The following is a 19,569-nucleotide window of genomic DNA, read 5'->3' as shown; positions in this document are numbered from 1 at the left end:
ATGTGGCACCTCTAACTACACTGCCCTTCCTTGTGTTCCACATCAGATGGTGGAAGAAGCCTACGTGACCTCCAACACCTGCCAACCCAGGAAGATCCTGGTGCTGACCCCCACCCTGGACATTCGTTTCTACATGCTGGCAATCCTGCCCTTTCTGATCCTACTGGTGTTTATCCAGAACCTCAGGGTGCTATCCTTCTTCTCAACACTGGCCAGTACCACCACCCTGTGGAGCATGGCTCTGATCTTTGAGTATATCGTGCAGGTCTGTGCCCAAAACTACCACAGAAGGGGGTCAGTGTCCAGGGCTTCTGAGACCCTTGGGGAGGGTCACTGTTGTCACGGGCAGATGAGAGTGAGGAAGGTGACCTCCTGCTCTGAGCAGCCCCTGCCAAAGTGATGTCCGTGAACACCTGCCCGTCAAGCTATAAAAGCTAGTCACCATCATTATCATCACACTGGACAATGGGTCATTCAACAAATAGTTATTGATAGCTTCTATGACCCAGGCATTGTGCAAGGGGTGGGGATTCAGTAGTAAGTAAAATTGATGAGGTGTCTGCTTTCATGGAGGTTACAATCACTTGGGGTAATAAATCTCAATCAAATAACCAACCAAAATTGTAGCAGTGATAGGTTGACAAGGGATACATGGATGATAAAGGAATTCGATTTACTTTGTGCCAAATTCTTTACATAGATTAAATCTTCACAATGATGCTATTTTGGAAGTAATACTACTTTATCCTCAGTCCACAGACAAGAAAACTGATAAACAGAAAGTAATTTTTCCACTAATTACAGTCATTTTGCCTCCCAAGCCCATGCTTTGCTATCATTACAGGCCCTGAAATTTCACCATTATAGTTTCATTTCTTTGAAAGTCTCTGGGGTTGTATTAGTTTCCTGCTGCTGCTGTGACAAATTACCATAAATCTGGTGACTTCAAACAGCACAAAATTATCTCAGAGTTCTGGAAGTCTCACTGGGCAGGACTGCATTTCTTTCTGGAGACTTGTGGGGAGAATCTGTTTCTTTGCTTTTTCTGGCTTCTAGAAGCTGCCCTCATGCCTTGGCTCATGGCCCACTTCCCTCTTCAAAACCAGCAATGTCAGGCCAAGTCTTTCTCATGCTGCCATCTCTCTGGTTCTCTCTTCCGATTCTCTCTTCCACTTTTAAAGTCCCTTGTGATTACATTGAATCTACCCATGTAATCCAGGATAACCTCGTTATTTTAAAATTAGCTTCAGGGGAAGTACAAGGCATTATCCACCTGTGCGTCTCACCTCTCAGTTGTCTCCTCAGTTGTCTCCTGCTGCTGCCCACGGCTCACATTCAAGTGCAGTAGCCTCAGTGATGTACGCTGTGATCACACCCATGCTGAACCCCTCCATCTAGTCTGAGAAATAGAGACTTAAAGAGGGGCCTGAAATTGCTCTTTGGAAAGGAAACTATAAAAGGTCCTATTGTCCTAAGGGCAGAAGTGGTGCCTGTGATGGCAGAGCTCAAAGCCTGAGTCCAGTGTTGCCAGTCTTTGATCAGACTGTGGAAGTAGAACTTGCCTTTTCTATTTTTCTTGGAATTTCTACTTTGATTTTGACTCTATACAATTCACGTAACTCACCTTTAAGTTTTGTGATAACTCTGATATCCAAGAGTTTTTCCCTTTGTCATTTTCGTACTCTCCCAATTGTATTCCCAAACTTGGATTTGAAATATCTGGAAATTCCCATTTATCTCAAGGGACGACATGAATCTCTTAGGAATAATTTCTTCTCAAATAAAATATATAATACTGTGAACTAAATAAATGAATAAATAAAATTAGCTCGATTAGCTACCTTAATTCAGTCTGAAAACTTAATTCTCCTTTGCCATGTAATGTAACATATTCAAGGTTCCAGGGATTAGGATGTAGACATTATTCTTCCCACAGGAGTCTATTAAAATAATCATTCCCTCTAGATCTGTGATAGCTACTGTGCCAGCCAGAAGACTTCACGGCTCCGAGAGAAGTGATGGGAAAGAGGTATTAGAGAACTGGGAAACAGAAGACCTGAATTCTTATCTGGCTCTGCCACTCACTTGCAGAGTGGCCTTGGGCAGTTCCCTTCTTCTCCCTGGGTTCCATTTTCACCACATGTAAAGATGTGGTAAATCAAAGTGTAAATATATACAATGTATTCCTTAAGAAGGAATGAAATTCTGATTTATGCTACAACATGATGAACCTTGAGGACATTATGCTTAGTGAAATAAGCCAGCCACAAAAAGACAAATATTATATGATTTCACTTGTGAGAGGTACCTAGAATAGTCGAATTCATAAAGACAGAGAGTCGAATAGGGATTACCAGTGGGCTGGGTAATAGAGAGTTATTATTTAATGGGTGCAGAGTTTCGGGATGATGATAAAGTTCTGGAGATGGAATGTGGTGATGGTTGTACAACAATGTGAAGGCTCTTAATAGAGAGTTATTATTTAATGGGTGCAGAGTTTCGGGATGATGATAAAGTTCTGGAGATGGAATGTGGTGATGGTTGTACAACAATGTGAAGGCTCTTAATGCCACTGAATTATACACTTAAAAGTGTTTAAAATGGTAACTTTTATGCCATGTATATTTTACCACAATAAAAATAAGTAACTTGTTTAAAAGATGAGAAGGCTGACTCAGCTGTAGATACCTCATGGGTGCTTCTAACACTGTCTCTGTTGACGTCGGGCAAGCCCAGCTCTCTACCAGATTTGGGGAGACTTCTCCGCCTTGGCAAAATGAATGCCCTTCTTCTACTTCCTTTCAGGAGATTCCAGATCCCAGGAACCTACCCTTGATGGCTAGCTGGAAGACTTTCTTGCTGTTCTTCGGTACAGCCATCTTCACGTTTGAAGGCGTCGGTATGGTAAGATGGATGTAGGGTTTGATGGAATGGTCCCCAGTGCTCTCTATGAAAGCCAGTCATTGGTCTAGGTGTCTAAATAGTAGTATTTATGAAAAGTGCAGAATATGATCTTCTCCTGGTGGAAGGGGAAGTCAGTACCCATTTACAGGGTGCCACCTGCCCCATACACCACACCAAGCCTTGAAGACTGAGTGAGAATTTACCATCAGGCCAGATGGAGTGGGGCACTCCTGGCTGTAGAAAATGTGGGAGAAGATGAAAGGGGGTGTGGCCCCTTCCTGACTCTGGGCTGCCTGGTGAAGGATGTCTGTGCTTGTGGGGGAACCTGCTAGCTTTCTTTCTACCTTTTCTTTCTCAACCTCCTTTCATCTCTAGGTTCTGTCTCTCAGAAACCAGATGAAGCATCCACAGCAGTTTTCTTTTGTTCTGTACTTGGGGATGTCCCTTGTCATCATCCTCTACATCTGCCTGGGGACACTGGGCTACATGAAGTTTGGGTCGAACACCCAGGCCAGCATCACCCTCAACTTGCCCAATTGCTGGTACGTCCCTGCCCATCTGGGGTTGGGGGGAAGGGGAGGGGAGTCACAGGGTCTGAGTCTTAGCAACAGAATGTGGCATCCCTGAGTTACCATTAGCAACAAATATTAACTGCTAGTATTAGTATTATAATAACAGGTACGTTTAATAACCCAGGCATTGTGTATTATCTCATTTAAGTCTCCCAACAGCCCTGTGGGTTAGCATTATTATTATCAACTCCATTGAATGGATAAGGAAGTTGGTATGTGGAGAGGCTATAAGTAACTTGCCCAGCTCACACTGCTTATGCGAAGTTGAAACTTGAAACTGAATCTGTCTGACTCTATGGTTCACAGGCTGTCAAACAGGAATGATCTGAGAGTGTCTATGAAACAGAAATAGCAACAACAAAAAGTATAACTCCAGAGTAATAATTGAGGGGCCTGCAAGTGGACTGCTACTCAGGACCCCAATTCCAGAAATGGGCCTAAGCTGCCACTGCTATGCCCCACTTGGTTCTTGGACTGGAGTTCTTGCATTCAGTCGTTGATTCACTTACTCATTCATTCATTCATCCAGGAAGTGTTTTGGGGACTGGCACGTAGCATTCATCTAGTATTAGCTATTGTCATTATTCTGGCAGTATTGGGTGCAGAATAACTAAGCAGTCAGTAGAACCAAGTGTTTAAGAGCACAGATTCTACACGTGAGCAATGGGATTTGATCCTGGTTCTCACGTGACCTTGGATAAGCTAACCTAATCTTGCAGACCTCATTTCCATCCTCCATAAAATAAGGATAATACTCTCGCCTATTTGTATCAGTCAGGATAGGTTGTGCTCTGGTAATAAAATAAACCACTCCAAAGTCTCAATGGCTGAACACACAAATGCTTAATTGTATGTTCACGCTACATGTCCGTTATGGGATGGCTGGGGCTCAGCTCTGCACCATCCCCACTCCAAGACCTAGACTGATGGAATAGCCACTCCCTGAAACATTGGTGGTTTCCATGGCAAAGGGCACATTGAATCATACCCTTTACCATGAAGCTGCTAAAGCTTCTCTAGGAAGTGACATATGTCTCTTCTGCTCACACTTCATCCGTCAAAGCAAGTGGCCACGCCTCACTCCAAGGGGCAGGGAAGTGAAATTCTACCATGTGTCTGGAAGACTGGGAGGTATTTGGCAAACGGCGCAAATGACTGCCATGCTATCTCAGGGAGTGACTGTGAGGGTGAATTGGCTTAATATACATAAAATGCTTAGAAAAGTGTCTGGCATGCAGTAAATGCTCATTGCATGTTAGCTATTATCACTGCTATGTCTCCACGCAGCCTCGGTCTTTTGGAAGTGAGTAGGATGGTGGGTATCTCAGGGAGTGACTGTGAGGGTGAATTGGCTTAATATACATAAAATGCTTAGAAAAGTGTCTGGCATGCAGTAAATGCTCATTGCATGTTAGCTATTATCACTGCTATGTCTCCGCGCAGCCTCGGTCTTTTGGAAGTGAGTAGGATGGTGGGGAGTTCGTTTCCCATAAGGCCACAGCTGTAAAATGAGAAAAATGTCACCAGTCCCACCCGCTTCACTGTGTTGTGGTAATGACTAGATGAGATAATAAACGTGGAATTTCTTTGAAGTGGTGACTTATTTTACACGAGTAAGGTATCAGCCTAATATGCTGTTATTCTGGGTAATTCGGGCTGCCACTAGCTACCTTGGGCAGGGCGGGTGCTTTCCTTCTGGGATATCAGCTGGAAAAAAACGTGCATCGGGTGCTGTGAGAACCTCACAGCTTCTCTGAACCTGGCTGGTGATGAGATTCTCCAGAGGAGGCTTAAAGAAGGAATGAACAAATATCCCCTCCCAATGAGCAAAAGACCAAAACCCAAGGAGAAATGGGCCTGAGCAAACAGTTCACAGGCAACTCAGAAAGTGACATTTTCTATATTTGAAAAGCTACTCTGTCTCCCTCATAATCATAGCAATGCCAATTTTACAAAACACAACGGCACAAACCAGCATGTGTTCACACACTGTGTTTTGCCAAGGATGGAGGGAAGCAAGCACTCCATTATGCTGCGACAACAAATGTGCAATATGTCAAGAGTTATCAAAAAAAATTTTTTTTAACATCTTTATTGGAGTATAATTGCTTTACAATGGTATGTTAGTTTCTGCTTTACAACAAAATGAATCAGTTATACATATATACATATGTTCCCATATCTCTTCCATCTTGAGTCTCCCTCCCTCCCACCCGCCCTATCCCACCCCTCCAGGTGATCACAAAGCACCGAGCTGATCTCCCTGTGCTATGCGGCTGCTTCCCACTAGCTATCTACCTTACGTTTGGTAGTGTATATATGTCCATGCCTCTCTCTTGCTTTGTCACAGCTTACCCTTCCCCCTCCCCATATCCTCAAGTCCATTCTCTAGTAGGTCTGTGTCTTTATTCCTGTCTTACCCCTAGGTTCTTCATGACATTTTTTTCCTTAAATTCCATATATATGTGTTAGCATACGGCATTTGTCACTCTCTGACTTACTTCACTCTGTATGACAGACTCTAGGTCTATCCACCTCATTACAAATAGCTCAATTTCGTTTCTTTTTATGGCTGAGTAATATTCCATTGTGTATATGTGCCACATCTTCTTTATCCATTCATGCGATGATGGACACTTAGGTTGTTTCCGTCTCCGGGCTATTGTAAATAGAACTGCAATGAACATTTTGGTACATGACTCTCTTTGAATTATGGTTTTCTCAAGGTATATGCCCAGTAGTGGGGTTGCTGGGTCATATGGTAGTTCTATTTGCAGTTTTTTAAGGAACCTCCATACTGTTCTCCACAGTGGCTGTATCAATTTACATTCCCACCAACAGGGCAAGAGGGTTCCCTTTTCTCCACAACTTCTCCAGCATTTATTGTTTCTAGATTTTTTGATGATGGCCATTCTGACTGGTGTGAGATGATATCTCATTGTAATTTTGATTTGCATTTCTCTAATGATTAGTGATGTTGAGCATTCTTTCATGTGTTTGTTGGCAGTCTGTATATCTTCTTTGGAGGAGTGTCTATTTAGGCCTTCTGCCCATTTTTGGATTGGGTTTTTTGTTATTAAGCTGCATGAGCTGCTTATAAATTTTGGAGATTAATCCTTTGTCAGTTGCTTCATTTGCAAATATTTTCTCCCATTCTGAGGGTTGGCTTTTGGTCTTGTTTATGATTTCCTTTGCTGTGCAAAAGCTTTGAAGTTTCATTAGGTTCCATTTGTTTATTTTTGTTTTTATTTCCATTTCTCTAGCAGGTGGGTCAAAAGGGATCTTGCTGTGATTTATGTCATAGAGTGTCCTGCCTATGTTTTCCTCTAAGAGTTTGATAGTGTCTGGCCTTACATTTAGGTCTTTAATCCATTTTGAGCTTATTTTTGTGTATAGTGTTAGGGAGTGATCTAATTTCATACTTTTACATGTACCTGTCCAGTTTTCCCAGCACCACTTATTGAAGAGTCTGTCCTTTCTCCACTGTACATTCCTGCCTCCTTTATCAAAGATAAGGTGACCATATGTGCGTGGGTTTATCTCTGGGCTTTCTATCCTGTTCCATTGATCTATCTTTCTGTTTTTGTGCCAGTATCATACTGTCTTGATTACTGTAGCTTTGTAGTATAGTCTGAAGTCAGGGAGCCTGATTCCTCCAGCTCCGTTTTTCATTCTCAAGATTGCTTTGGCTATTCAGGGTCTTTTGTGTTTCCATACAAATTGTGAAATTTTCTGTTCTAGTTCTGTGAAAAATGCCAGTGGTAGTTTGATAGGGATTGCATTGAATCTGTAGATTGCTTTGGGTAGTAGTCATTTTCACAATGTTGATTCTTCCAATCCAAGAACATGGTATATCTCTCCATCTATTTGTATCATCTTTAATTTCTTTCATCAGTGTCCTATAATTTTCTGCATACAGGTCTTTTGTCTCCTTAGGTAGGTTTATTCCTAGATATTTTATTCTTTTTGTTGCAATGGTAAATGGGAGTGTTTTCTTGATTTCACTTTCAGATTTTTTATCATTAGTGTATAGGAATGCCAGAGATTTCTGTGCATTAATTTTGTATCCTGCTACTTTACCAAATTCATTGATTAGCTCTAGTAGTTTTCTGGTAGCATCTTTAGGATTCTCTATGTATAGTATCATGTCATCTGCAAACAGTGACAGCTTTACTTCTTCTTTTCTGATTTGGATTCCTTTTATTTCCTTTTCTTCTCTGATTGCTGTGGCTAAAACTTCCAAAACTATGTTGAATAACAGTGGTGAGAGTGGGCAACCTTGTCTTGTTCCTGATCTTAGTGGAAATGCTTTCAGTTTTTCAGCCACGATGTTGGCTGTGGGTTTGTCATATATGGCCATTATTATGTTGAGGAAAGTGCCCTCTATGCCTACTTTCTGCAGGGTTTTTATCATAAATGGGTGTTGAATTTTATCGAAAGCTTTCTCTGCATCTATTGAGATGATCATATGGTTTTTCTCCTTCAATTTGTTAATATGGTATATCACGTTGATTGATTTGCATATATTGAAGAATCCTTGCATTCTTGGAATAAACCCCACTTGATCATGGTGTATGATCCGCTTAATGTGCTGTTGGATTCTGTTTGCTAGTATTTTGTTGAGGATTTTTGCATCTATGTTCATCAGTGATATTGGCCTGTAGTTTTCTTTCTTTGTGACATCCTTGTCTGGTTTTGGTATCAGGGTGATGGTGGCCTCGTAGAATGAGTTTGGGAGTGTTCTTCCCTCTGCTATATTTTGGAAGAGTTTGAGAAGGATGGTTGTTAGCTCTTCTCTAAATGTTTGATAGAATTCGCCTGTGAAGCCATCTGGTCCTGGCCTTTTGTTTGTTGGAAGATTTTTAATCACAGTTTCAATTTCAGTGCTTGTGATTGGTCTGTCCATATTTTCTATTTCTTCCTGATTCAGTCTTGGCAGCTTGTGCATTTCTAAGAATTTGTCCATTTCTTCCAGGTTGTCCATTTTATTGGCATAGAGTTGCTTGTAGTAATCTCTCATGATCTTTTGTATTTCTGCAGTGTCAGTTGTTACTTCTCCTTTTTCATTTCTAATTCTATTGATTTCAGTCTTCTCTTTTTTTTTCTTGATGAGTCTGGCTAATGGTTTATCAATTTTGTTTATCTTCTCAAAGAACCAGCTTTTAGTTTTATTGATCTTTGCTATTGTTTCCTTCATTTCTTTTTCATTTATTTCTGATCTGATTTTTATGATTTCTTTCCTTCTGCTAACTTTGGTTTTTTTTTGTTCTTCTTTCTCTAATTGCTTTAGGTGCAAGGTTAGGTTGTTTATGTGAGATGTTTCCTGTTTCTTAAGGTAGGACTGTATTGCTATAAACTTCCCTCTTAGAATTGCTTTTGCTGCATCCCACAGATTTTGGGTGGTCGTGTCTCCATTGTCATTTGTTTCTAGGTATTTTTAAATTTCCTCTTTGATTTCTTCAGTGATCACTTCGTTATTAAGTAGTGTATTGTTTAGCCTCCATGTGTTTGTATTTTTTACAGATCTTTTCCTGTAATTGACATCTAGTCTCATAGCGTTGTGGTCGGAAAAGATACTTGATACAATTTCAATTTTCTTAAATTTACCAAGGCTTGATTTGTGACCCAAGATATGATGTATCCTGGAGAATGTTCTATGAGCACTAGAGAAAGATGTGTATTCTGTTGTTTTTGGGTGGAATGTCCTATAAATATCAGTTAAGTCCATCTTGTTTAATGTATCATTTAAAGCTTGTGTTTCCTTATTTATTTTCATTTTGGATGATCTGTCCATTGGTGAAAGTGGGGTGTTAAAGTCCCCTACTATGAATGTGTTACTGTTGATTTCCCCTTTTATGGCTGTTAGTGTTTGCCTTATGTATTGAGGTGCTCCTATGTTGGGTGCATAAATATTTACAATTGTTATATCTTCTTCTTGGATCGATCCCTTGATCATTATGTAGTGTCCTTCTTTGTCTCTTGTAATAGTCTTTAAAGTCTATTTTGTCTGATATGAGAATTGCTACTCCAGCTTTCTTTTGGTTTCCATTTGCATTAAATATCTTTTTCCATCCCCTTACTTTCAGTCTGTATGTGTCTCTAGGTCTGAAGTCGGTCTCTTGTAGACAGCAAATATATGGGTCTTGTTTTTGTATCCATTCAGCCAGTCTGTGTCTTTTGGAGGGAGCATTTAGTCCATTTACATTTAAGGTAATTATCGATATGTATGTTCCTATTCCCATTTTCTTAATTGTTTTGGGTTCGTTATTGTAGGTCTTTTCCTTCTCTTGAGTTTCTTGCCTAGAGAAAGATCCTTTAGCAGTTGTTGTAATGCTGGTTTGTTGGTGCTGAACTCTCTCAGCTTTTGCTTGTCTGTAAAGGTTTTAATTTCTCCATCAAATCTGAATGAGATCCTTGCTGGGTAATCTTGGTTGCAGGTTTTTCTCCTTCATCACTTTAAATATGTCCTGCCAGTCCCTTCTGGCTTGCAGAGTTTCTGCTGAAAGATCAGCTGTTAACCTTATGGGGATTCCCTTGTGTGTTATTTGTTGTGTTTCCCTTGCTGCTTTTAATATGTTTTCTTTGTATTTAATTTTTGACAGTGTGATTAATATGTGTCTTGGTGTATTTCTCCTTGGATTTATCCTGTATGGGACTCTCTGTGCTTCCTGGACTTGATTAACTATTTCCTTTCCCATATTAGGGAAGTTTTCTACTATCATCTCTTCAAATATTTTCTCAGTCCCTTTCTTTTTCTCTTCTTCTGGAACCCCTATAATTTGAATGTTCGTGTGTTTAATGTCGTCCCAGAGGTCTCTGAGACTGTCCTCAGTTCTTTTCATTCTTTTTTCTTTATTCTGCTCTGCAGTAGTTATTTCTAGTATTTTATCTTCCAGGTCACTTATCCGTTCTTCTGCCTCAGTTATTCTGCTATTGATCCCATCTAGAGTATTTTTCATTTCATTTATTGTGTTCATCATTGTTTGTTTCCTCTTTAGTTCTTCTAGGTCCTTGTTAAATATTTCTTGCATTTTGTCTATTCTGTTTCCAAAATTTTGGATCATCTTTACTATCATTATTCTGAATTCTTTTTCAGGTAGACTGCCTATTTCCTCTTCATTTGTTAGGTCTGGTGGGTTTTTATCTTGCTCCTTCATCTGCTGTGTGTTTTTCTGTCTTCTCATTTTGCTTATCTTACTGTGTTTGGGGTCTCCTTTTTGCAGGTTGCAGGTTCGTAGTTCCTGTTGTTTTTAGTGTCTGTCCCCAGTGGCTACAGTTAGTTTAGTGGATTGTGTAGGCTTCCTGGTGGAGGGGACTAGTGCCTGTGTTCTGGTGGATGAGGCTGGATCTTATCTTTCTGATGGGCAGGTCCACGTCTGGTGGTGTGTTTTGGGGTGTCTGTGGGCTTATGATTTTAGGCAGCCTCTCTGCTAATGGATGGGGTTGTGTTCCTGTGTTGCTAGTTGTTTGGCATAGGGTGCCCAGCGCTGTAGCTTGCTGGTCGTTGAGTGAAGCTGGGTCTTGGCGTTGAAATGGAGATCTCTGGGAGATTTTTGCCGTTTGATATTACGTGGAGCTGGGAGGTCTCTTGTGGACCAGTGTCCTGAAGTTGGCTCTCCCACCTCAGAGGCACAGCACTGACTCCTGGCTGCAGCACCAAAAGCCTTTCATCCACACGGCTCAGAATAAAAGGGATAAAAAGTAGAAAGAAAGAATTAGTAGAAGTAGAAAGAAAGAAAGAAAGAAAGGAAGGAAGGAGGGAGGGAGGGAGGGAGGGAGGCAGTAAGGAAGGAAGGAGGGAAGGAAGGAAAAAAAGAAAGAAAGAAGATAAAGTAAAATAGAGTAAGATAAAATATAATAAAGTTATTAAAATAAAAAAATAATTATTAAGAGAAAAACAAAAACAACAACAAGAAAAAACAACGGATGGATAGAGCCGTAGGACAAATGGTGGAAGCAAAGCTATACAGACAAAATCTCACACAGAAGCATACACATACACACTCACAAAAAAAGGAAAAGGGGGAAAAATCATAAATCTTGCTCTCAAAGTCCACCTCCTTAATTTGGGATGATTCGTTGTCTATTCATGTATTCCACAGCTGCAGGGTACATCAAATTGATTGTGGAGCTTTAATCCCCTGCTTCTGAGGCTGCTGGGAGAGATTTCCTTTTCTCTTCTTTGTTCTCACAGCTCCCAGGGGCTCAGCTTTGGATTTGGCCCCGCCTCTGCGTGTAGGTAGCTGGAGGGCGTCTGTTCTTCTCTCAGACAGGACGGGGTTAAAGGAGCCGCTGATTCGGGGGCCCTGGCTCACTCAGGCCGGGGGGAGGGAGGGGCACGGAGTGTAGGGCGAGCCTGCGTCAGCAGAGGCCGGCATGACGTTGCACCAGCCTGAGGCGCGCCGTGCGTTCTCCCGGGGAAGTTGTCCCTGGATCCCGGGACCCTGGCAGTGGCGGGCTGCACAGGTTCCTGGGAGGGGAGGTGTAGATAGTGACCTGTGCTCGCACACAGGCTTCTTGGTGGCGGCAGCAGCAGCCTTAGCGTCTCATGCCTGTCTCCGGGGTCCGCGCTTTTAGCCGCGGCTTGCGCCAGTCTCTGGAGCTCCTTTAAGCAGCGCTCTTAATCCCCTCTCCTCGCGCACCAGGAAACAAAGAGGGAAGAAAAAGTCTCTTGCCTCTTCTGCAGGTCCAGACTTTTCCCCGTACTACCTCCCGGCCAGCCGTGGCGCACTAACTCCCTGCAGATTGTGTTCAAGCCGCCAGTCCTCTCTCGGCGCTCCTTCCGAAGACGGAGCCTCAGCTCCCAGCCCTGCCCAACCCGGCGGGTGAGCAGACAAGTCTCTTGGGCTGGTGAGTGCCGGTCGGCACCAATCGTCTGTGCGGGAGTCTCTCCGCTTTTCCCTCCACACCCCTGTTGCTGTGCTCCTCCGCGGCTCCGAAGCTTTCCCCCTCCGCCGCCGCAGTCTCCGCCCGCGAAGGGGCTTCTAGTGTATGGAAACGTTTCCTCCTTCACAGCTCCCTCCCACTGGTGCAGGGCCCGTCCCTATCCTTTTGTCTCTGTTTATTCTTTTTTCTTTTGCCCTACCCAGGTACGTGGGAGGTTTCTTGCCTTTTGGGAGGTCTGAGGTCTTCTGCCAGCGCTCAGTAGGAGTTGTTCCACGTGTAGATGTATTTCTGGTGTATCTGTGGGGAGGAAGGTGATCTCCGCGTCTTACTCTTCTGCCATCTTCCCGGAAGCCTCCCAAACTTTTAGTTTTTATTTTATTTCTTTTTGTTGAGGTATAGTTGATGTATAATGTTATATAAATTTCAAGTGTACAACATAGTGATTCACAATTTTCAAAGATTATATTCCATTTATAGTTATTATAAAATATTGGCTATATTCTCTGTGTTGTACAATATATCCTGTAGCTCATTTATTTTATACACAGTAGTTTGTATCTCTTAATCCCCTACCCCTATCTTGCCCCTCCCCCATCCCTCTCCCCACTGGTAATCACTAGTTGGTTCTCTATATCTGTGAATGTGCTTCTTTTTTGTTATATTCATTAGTTTGTTTTATTTTTTAGATTCCACATATAAGTGACATCATACAGTATTTGTCTTTCTCTGTCTGACTTATTTCACTTAACATAATACCCTCCACGTCCAACCATGTTTTTGCAAATGGCAAAATTTCATTCTTGTTTAGGGCTGAGTAGTATTCCATTGTGTGTATCTGTGTGTGTGTGTGTAACATACATATATATATATGTATATACACACTGCGTTGAACATGGGGGTACATGTATCTTTTTGAATTAGTGTTTTAATTTTTTTTGTCTGTTATATACCCAGGAGTAGAACTGCTGGGTCATATGGTAGTTTTGTTTTTAGTTTTTTGAGGAACGCCTATACTGTTTTCCACAGTGGCTGCACTAATTTACAACACTGTATGACAGTACCGTTTTCTGAGAGCTATCAAAATGCTAAATCACATATACTTTTACCCAACATTTTTACTTCTGGGGTCGTATACTGTATGTGCATAGGTATATGTACAAGCATATTCTTTACTGCATTGTTTACTGGCAAAAGACTAGGAATAATCTAAATATCCATTAATTGGAGACTGGTTAAAAAATTATAATATATCCATGCAATTGGAATATCAAGCAGCTATTAAATAGAAGAGCCAGAGCTATGTATCTATGTGTACTGATAGGGAACAATCTCTAAGAAATATTTAATGACTAAAAGCAGAGATCAATGGTGTGTAGACGATGCTTCTGTGTGTGTGTGTGTGTGTGTACACCTACATTCTGTGTAAGTTTGTATCTACACTATTTCTGGAAGGGCTTCAAGAAAATTGTTTGAAGAGTTGCCTATGGAGAGAGGAACTGGAGACTGGGAATCAAAGGTGGGAGGGAGTCCTGGTATGACCTTTGTACTGTGAAATTTACTCCATACAGGTATACCTTTTTTAAAAAGTAAAAGAAAAAAAGAAAGGCACAGATTCCTGAGCCACAGGCCTATTGAACGAGAATATCCAAGAATGTTCACTTTTAATAAGCTTCCCAGGTGGCTCTGGTGGCGGGTCAGGCTGAGTCAGTGGAAGTTAGGCAATTCTATAACTCAACTAGTCCCAGCTTCCAAGTAGTGGATGAGTCCTGTGCGGCCCTGCCCAGGAGCCACGTCGAATTTCACGTGCTGTCCCTCTCTCTGCAGGTTGTACCAGTCGGTCAAGCTGATGTACTCCATCGGCATCTTCTTCACTTATGCCCTCCAGTTCCACGTGCCAGCTGAGATCATCATCCCCGTCGTCATCTCCCAGGCGTCAGAGAGCTGGGTGCTGTTTGCCGACCTGTCTGTCCGCATGGCCTTGGTCTGTCTGACCTGTGAGTAAGATAAAAGGGCTCTCTTTGCCCAAAGCTGTGGCCGGGAGCCACACTGACAGCTACCCCCATCACTGGCTTGGCCACTAGCCAAGCAAGATATTTCACTTTCTGGAACCGCAACTTTCCAACTGAAAAGTGGGCTTAACAGAACTGTCACATAGTAAATGTTATAGTAATCTCTACCGTCTACACATAGAAAGAATACATTGACTGGTTTGAGGGAGAAAGAAGCGTCATTTATTCATTCCTATATGCCTCCTATATGTCAGGCACAGCACTGACATTATCTAAGACTCATGACAGCCTAACTATGTAATATGACCAATTGAAGGAACTATGACCCAGGAAATTAAGTAACATGCTAACATCATAAACAGCTGCTAAGCGACAGAGCTGGGATTTGAATGCAGGTTGTGTAGCACCAAAGTCTGTGTTTTCCATTGTGCCATATTCCTTCCTATCATAAATTAAAGTCAAGTCTCCTTAAAGTGGCGTTTAACTATAGAGAAAAACCCCAAGGGACTGATTTGTGACAGTCTTGGAAGTCATTTTCTCCTCCCTTCCTCCGTCCCTCCTTTTCTTCCTTCCTTCCTGCTTCCTTCCATTCATTCATCCATTCATTACCTCATTCATTCTACATCAGGTGCCATTGTAGATGTTTGGGAAACATTGTGAACAGGGCTGGGAAACTCTTTCTCTGAAGCATGTTCAGAGAAAGAAGATCAAAACAGGTGTCCCATGAAGAATGAGGGAAAGAACTATGGAGGTTTTGCCTGGAGAAGCAAAGCCTTGGGTAAATTCTATATCTGGTCTCAAACACCTGTGGGATTATTGTGCAAGAGAGAGAGCAGATTTCATCTTAAAGTCTCCAGGAGTCAGTGTTTACAGTTGAGGGAATCCCATCTCAGTTCAGGGTCAGGAGAAAGTGTGTAAATCTTGGAGCAGACCAGCAGAACAATATACTACCAGATGCTATACTCCACATAACTGGAGTTCTATAAGCAGAAACAGCTTGGCCTGAGGTGTTGTTAGGCCAACTTGTTGTTACAGAGAGTTCCCAGTCTGTACCAAGACATCAGGAACCTGTAAATACATTGTTTTGAGATCTTTCCCAATAGGAAGGGTGTACATTGAAGAGAAACACTGAATAGTTCAGGCCACTTGGTATCAGGGAAAGGGTATCACTAGAGACAGCTGACTTTCAATGACATGTCCTGCTTCTGTTCTGTGCTGAATGACTACTTCTTCCTCTTTTATTCATCTGTCAATTCTGTTATCCTTCATTCAGTAATCATTTGTTGAACACCTACTATGTGCCTGACATTGTGCTAGGTGCTAGGGATACAATAATGAATCATGAAAAAGACATGGCTCCTGCCCCCATGAGGCTTATAGTTTGAGTGGGAAATATATGCAGGCAAATAATTATAGCACACTGTGATGAATGTTAAGATGGTACACAGTGATGTACCAGAGGTTAGTTAAGACTGTAAGAAGAGGCTACCCTAAGAGCACCTGAGAAGGTCCTATAACTTAGCCTGGGCCAGGTCAGGAAGTCTTCGCCACTGGAGTGATATTTCAGTTAAGACCTAAAAGATAATTAGGAGGCAGGTGGAGCAGTGGAGAATGTACCACGTGCAGTGAGCAGGCTCTGCACAGATTGGAGGCAAGTACTTACATACAGCCTCTCTGGAGAACTGAAAGCATAAGGAGTGATAAGACGCGAAGCCAGAGGATTTGGCAGGGCCCAAGTCCTAAGGGACCTTGTGCTAAGGAGATCAGGCAGTGGGGAAGGGCCCACAGCAGTGGGTTAGCATGACCAGATCTGACCCTTCTAGAGCACTCCTCCAGTCCACCGTGCATTGTAGCTTTCCTTGAGCATATCTTCTCTCTGCCCTGCCTGCATGAGCTCTCCTAAAGAACAGACACTGAATTTTCTCTGTACTTCCTCCAGTAAGCAATTTATTAAATATCTGATAAAGGAAAGCTGTGGACGAGGATCATCCCATCAGAGAGGTGATGGATTCTCAACCGTGAGAGTCTATGAGTCTCTCTTGTTCTCTGATTAGATGTGCTGGAGCAATTTCAGAAAGAGGTGATGTTTTCTTCAAGACCCAGAAAGCTAGTCTGAGTGCTTTCCAGAGCTGGTTTTCCCTAATTTATTCATAGGAAAATCATATGGCTGTATAAAGTTAAGTCACATAATTTATATGTTTTATTCATTCAAATATCAAAATTGGACTCCCCTCGAAAATCCATGATATATGTTCATTGTATGTATAAAAGGTGGAAATCTAAGAGTGTCTATGGAAGAGAAGAGATGGTGAGTGAGCCGCCTAATGCTGTCTGCATGTTTTATATCCTCCTTAATTACCAGTTTCCTTCTAAGAGTAGGAAAACCAGTGGTTGAGAGTCTGAGAGCAGCAGAGCCATCTCTCATTGTTTATCCACCTTGCTTCTAGACAGCGACTATATTGTGTAGATTAGTACAAATTCACTGTAGATGCAGTGCCTGGGCAAGAATCAAGCATTTATCAAGCACCTACTGTATATCAAGTTCTTTCACGTACATTAGAGGCAACCTAGTAGGGTGGAAAGGGCCTTAGATTGGACATTTCAGTGGCTTCTCATCTCAGCTCCGTGTCACCTTGGGCACAGCCCATTCCCTCTAGAGCTCTAGATTTCCCCAGCTCTGTGATGACAAGGTTATAATAGGTGGTAGAGGATCCTTTTCAATAAATATTTTATGTGAAAAACCTAATAGATAAAACATAAAAGGAGAGCATGTTTTGGCAGCTAAAACACAGGTGGGAGTCCAGAGCCACAGTGCCTGTTCTGCTCCAGTTCACAATGGGCTCCTTTCCCACCTCTCCAATGGTCTGTCAGGCACCTGTAGAATTGCACAAGTCTCCAAAGAAATGATTTGTTTCTGGGCTCCCTTCCTGCAGAAACGTTCAGCAATTCTAAACTTCTTTTTTCCCCGCAGGTGTCTCAGCCATCCTCATACCCCGCCTGGACCTGGTCATCTCCCTGATGGGCTCTGTGAGCAGTAGTGCCCTGGCCCTTATCATCCCGCCCCTCCTGGAGCTCATCACCTTTTACCCTGAAGACATGAGCTGTGTCACCATTGCAAAGGACGTCATGATCAGCATCCTGGGCCTTTTGGGGTGTGTATTTGGAACATACCAAGCCCTCTATGAGTTGATCCAACCCATCAACTATTCCATAGCCAACTCCACAGCTGTCTATGCATAATTATCTATTTTTATTCTGATAGTTCTCCCTTACTCCCATCCCCAATTTGACTTCTATCGTGGATGTTATATACATTCATCAAACCCCAACATCTCTATATTAATTAGTGGCTTCTTTATCTTTCCAAGAGAAATGCAGGTGACACAGGTCAGTACTGATACCTCTCAGGCTATGTCTTTTCTGTTTTTGGATTTCTCTGGAGGTCTTTTGTACCTCCGAACCAAAACCACATTCAACCGTTTGTATTATCAGCCTCATTTAATGGGAAAAAGGATGCCATTTGCCCATGATATCCCTGGAAACAGAGACCAAGCAAAAATATAAATGCAAAAGGAATTGTTTTCTCTATTCTGCAGTAACTACCCTTAAAGCATCAGGTTTAGAAATGTGTATGTTGGGGGAGGAGGAGTTTCTATTTAGGTATGGTTCTAAGTGGAAGAGTCACAGAGCAAAAATAGTACTTAGCAGTAATTTTTGTAACCAATAGCTCTGACACTGATTTCCTATGGCATCTTTTTTTTTTTTTTTTAATTTTTATCCTATGGGATCTCTGGCAAGTTTCTCTCCCTGTCCATCTCACTTTCCCATTCTATGAATTGAAGGATTGGATTAATTGGCTGTTACAGGCTCTTCCAGCTCTGACATTCTTAAAGTGAAAAACAAAGAAAAAAAGAAAAGAAAAGAAATGAATTTATCCTTTAACACATGTGTGAAAATCGAAGGGTTTTCTGCCAGCAAGTTACCCTGTTGCCCTGGAGACACAGGCATACCAGAAGTAGGTTAAAGGATAAAAACATATTTCTTAGCAATCTTTCATTATGGTGACCTCCCTACTGAGAAGGACATCACCTCTTTCTCTCTTTCTTTTTCTCTCTCCCCCCACCCGACCCCCACCTTCTCGGATATCTTAAGGCCACTTAGAGCTGATTTAGGCTAAAGGGGATGAGCAGTTTGTGTGAGGGAAAGGATTTCATCATGTGCAAGGACCACTGACCTTTTGAAAAATAATACTTAGTTTTGGTAAGGGTTTGGAAAAACAATCTTATACTCTGCAGATGGCAGAATACATTTTTATGGCTTTTCTGAAGGACAATTTTTATAATACGTAAGTTTTAAAATGCATAGCCCTCTGACCCAATTTCACTTCTGGGAGTTTATCCTAAGAATCTTTTATGTTTGCAAAAATGTATGCATTATTTATGTTGGAAACAAATATCCAACATTAAGTTAAATTATGATTCATCCAGAATAGAATTCTGTGATGACCCCAAACACTGCAAAAATGCACCTATTGATATGCAAATATATTTGTGATTTATCAGTGGAAAAAAAAAAACTGGTTTAAAACACTCTGTGAAACAAAATTAGGCAAAGACATTACAAGAAAATAGAGCTACAAACCAAAATCCTTCATAGACATAGATGTAAAAATTCTAAACAAAATTTTAGCAAATCAATATAATCAATGTAATTCACCATATTAACAAACTAAAAAGAGAAAAATATATGATCATCTCAATATATACAGAAAAGCATTTGGCAAAATCTAATGTCTATTCCTAGAATAAAACTCTTGGCAACTAAGAATAGTAGGGAACTTTTACAATGCAATCACAAACCCAATGAAACAAATAGACCCTGGGTTGCAAAAGAACCTCTGGAAAAAGGAAGGCAAGAATATTTGCTTCTTGTGGCATTGAACAATCTGCAGATGGTGGATAGCCAACCCTGGCACTAAGGGTTGAATGCGGAATGGGGCAATATGCAAAATCAGATGAGGGAGGTAAGCTACCAGACAAGGAAACCCAGGCCACCATATGACTGGTACAGAACACATTTACTGACTGCAGCCAGCACTGACAGGACGCAAATTGGCCTTTCCAGTTTCATCGGTGTATACTGAATTTTCTGCTGCCATGTGCTTCTTTGGCAAAAACTGGGACCTGGTAGCTGGAATA

The 19,569-nt window shown here is 41.7% G+C and overlaps 1 protein-coding gene across 1 annotated transcript in view; it reads left to right on the top strand.

The window, feature by feature from the left end:
- SLC36A3 (solute carrier family 36 member 3) overlaps positions 1-17,611 on the top strand; it is a 31,733-nt gene extending 14,122 nt beyond the window's left edge. The window contains exons 6-10 of the mRNA XM_065873734.1: positions 47-265; positions 2,806-2,904; positions 3,280-3,446; positions 14,187-14,356; positions 17,343-17,611. Coding sequence (XP_065729806.1) covers positions 47-265; positions 2,806-2,904; positions 3,280-3,446; positions 14,187-14,356; positions 17,343-17,611 — 924 coding nt within the window. The remainder of the gene's footprint in view (positions 1-46; positions 266-2,805; positions 2,905-3,279; positions 3,447-14,186; positions 14,357-17,342) is intronic.
- Positions 17,612-19,569: the final 1,958 nt, after the last annotated feature.

The sequence above is a fragment of the Phocoena phocoena genome, chromosome 3 (assembly GCF_963924675.1).
Source record: "Phocoena phocoena chromosome 3, mPhoPho1.1, whole genome shotgun sequence".
Classification (NCBI taxonomy): domain Eukaryota; kingdom Metazoa; phylum Chordata; class Mammalia; order Artiodactyla; family Phocoenidae; genus Phocoena; species Phocoena phocoena.
The sequence above is the reverse complement of the archived record's forward strand: the minus strand, read 5'-3'. Positions and strand labels throughout refer to the sequence as shown.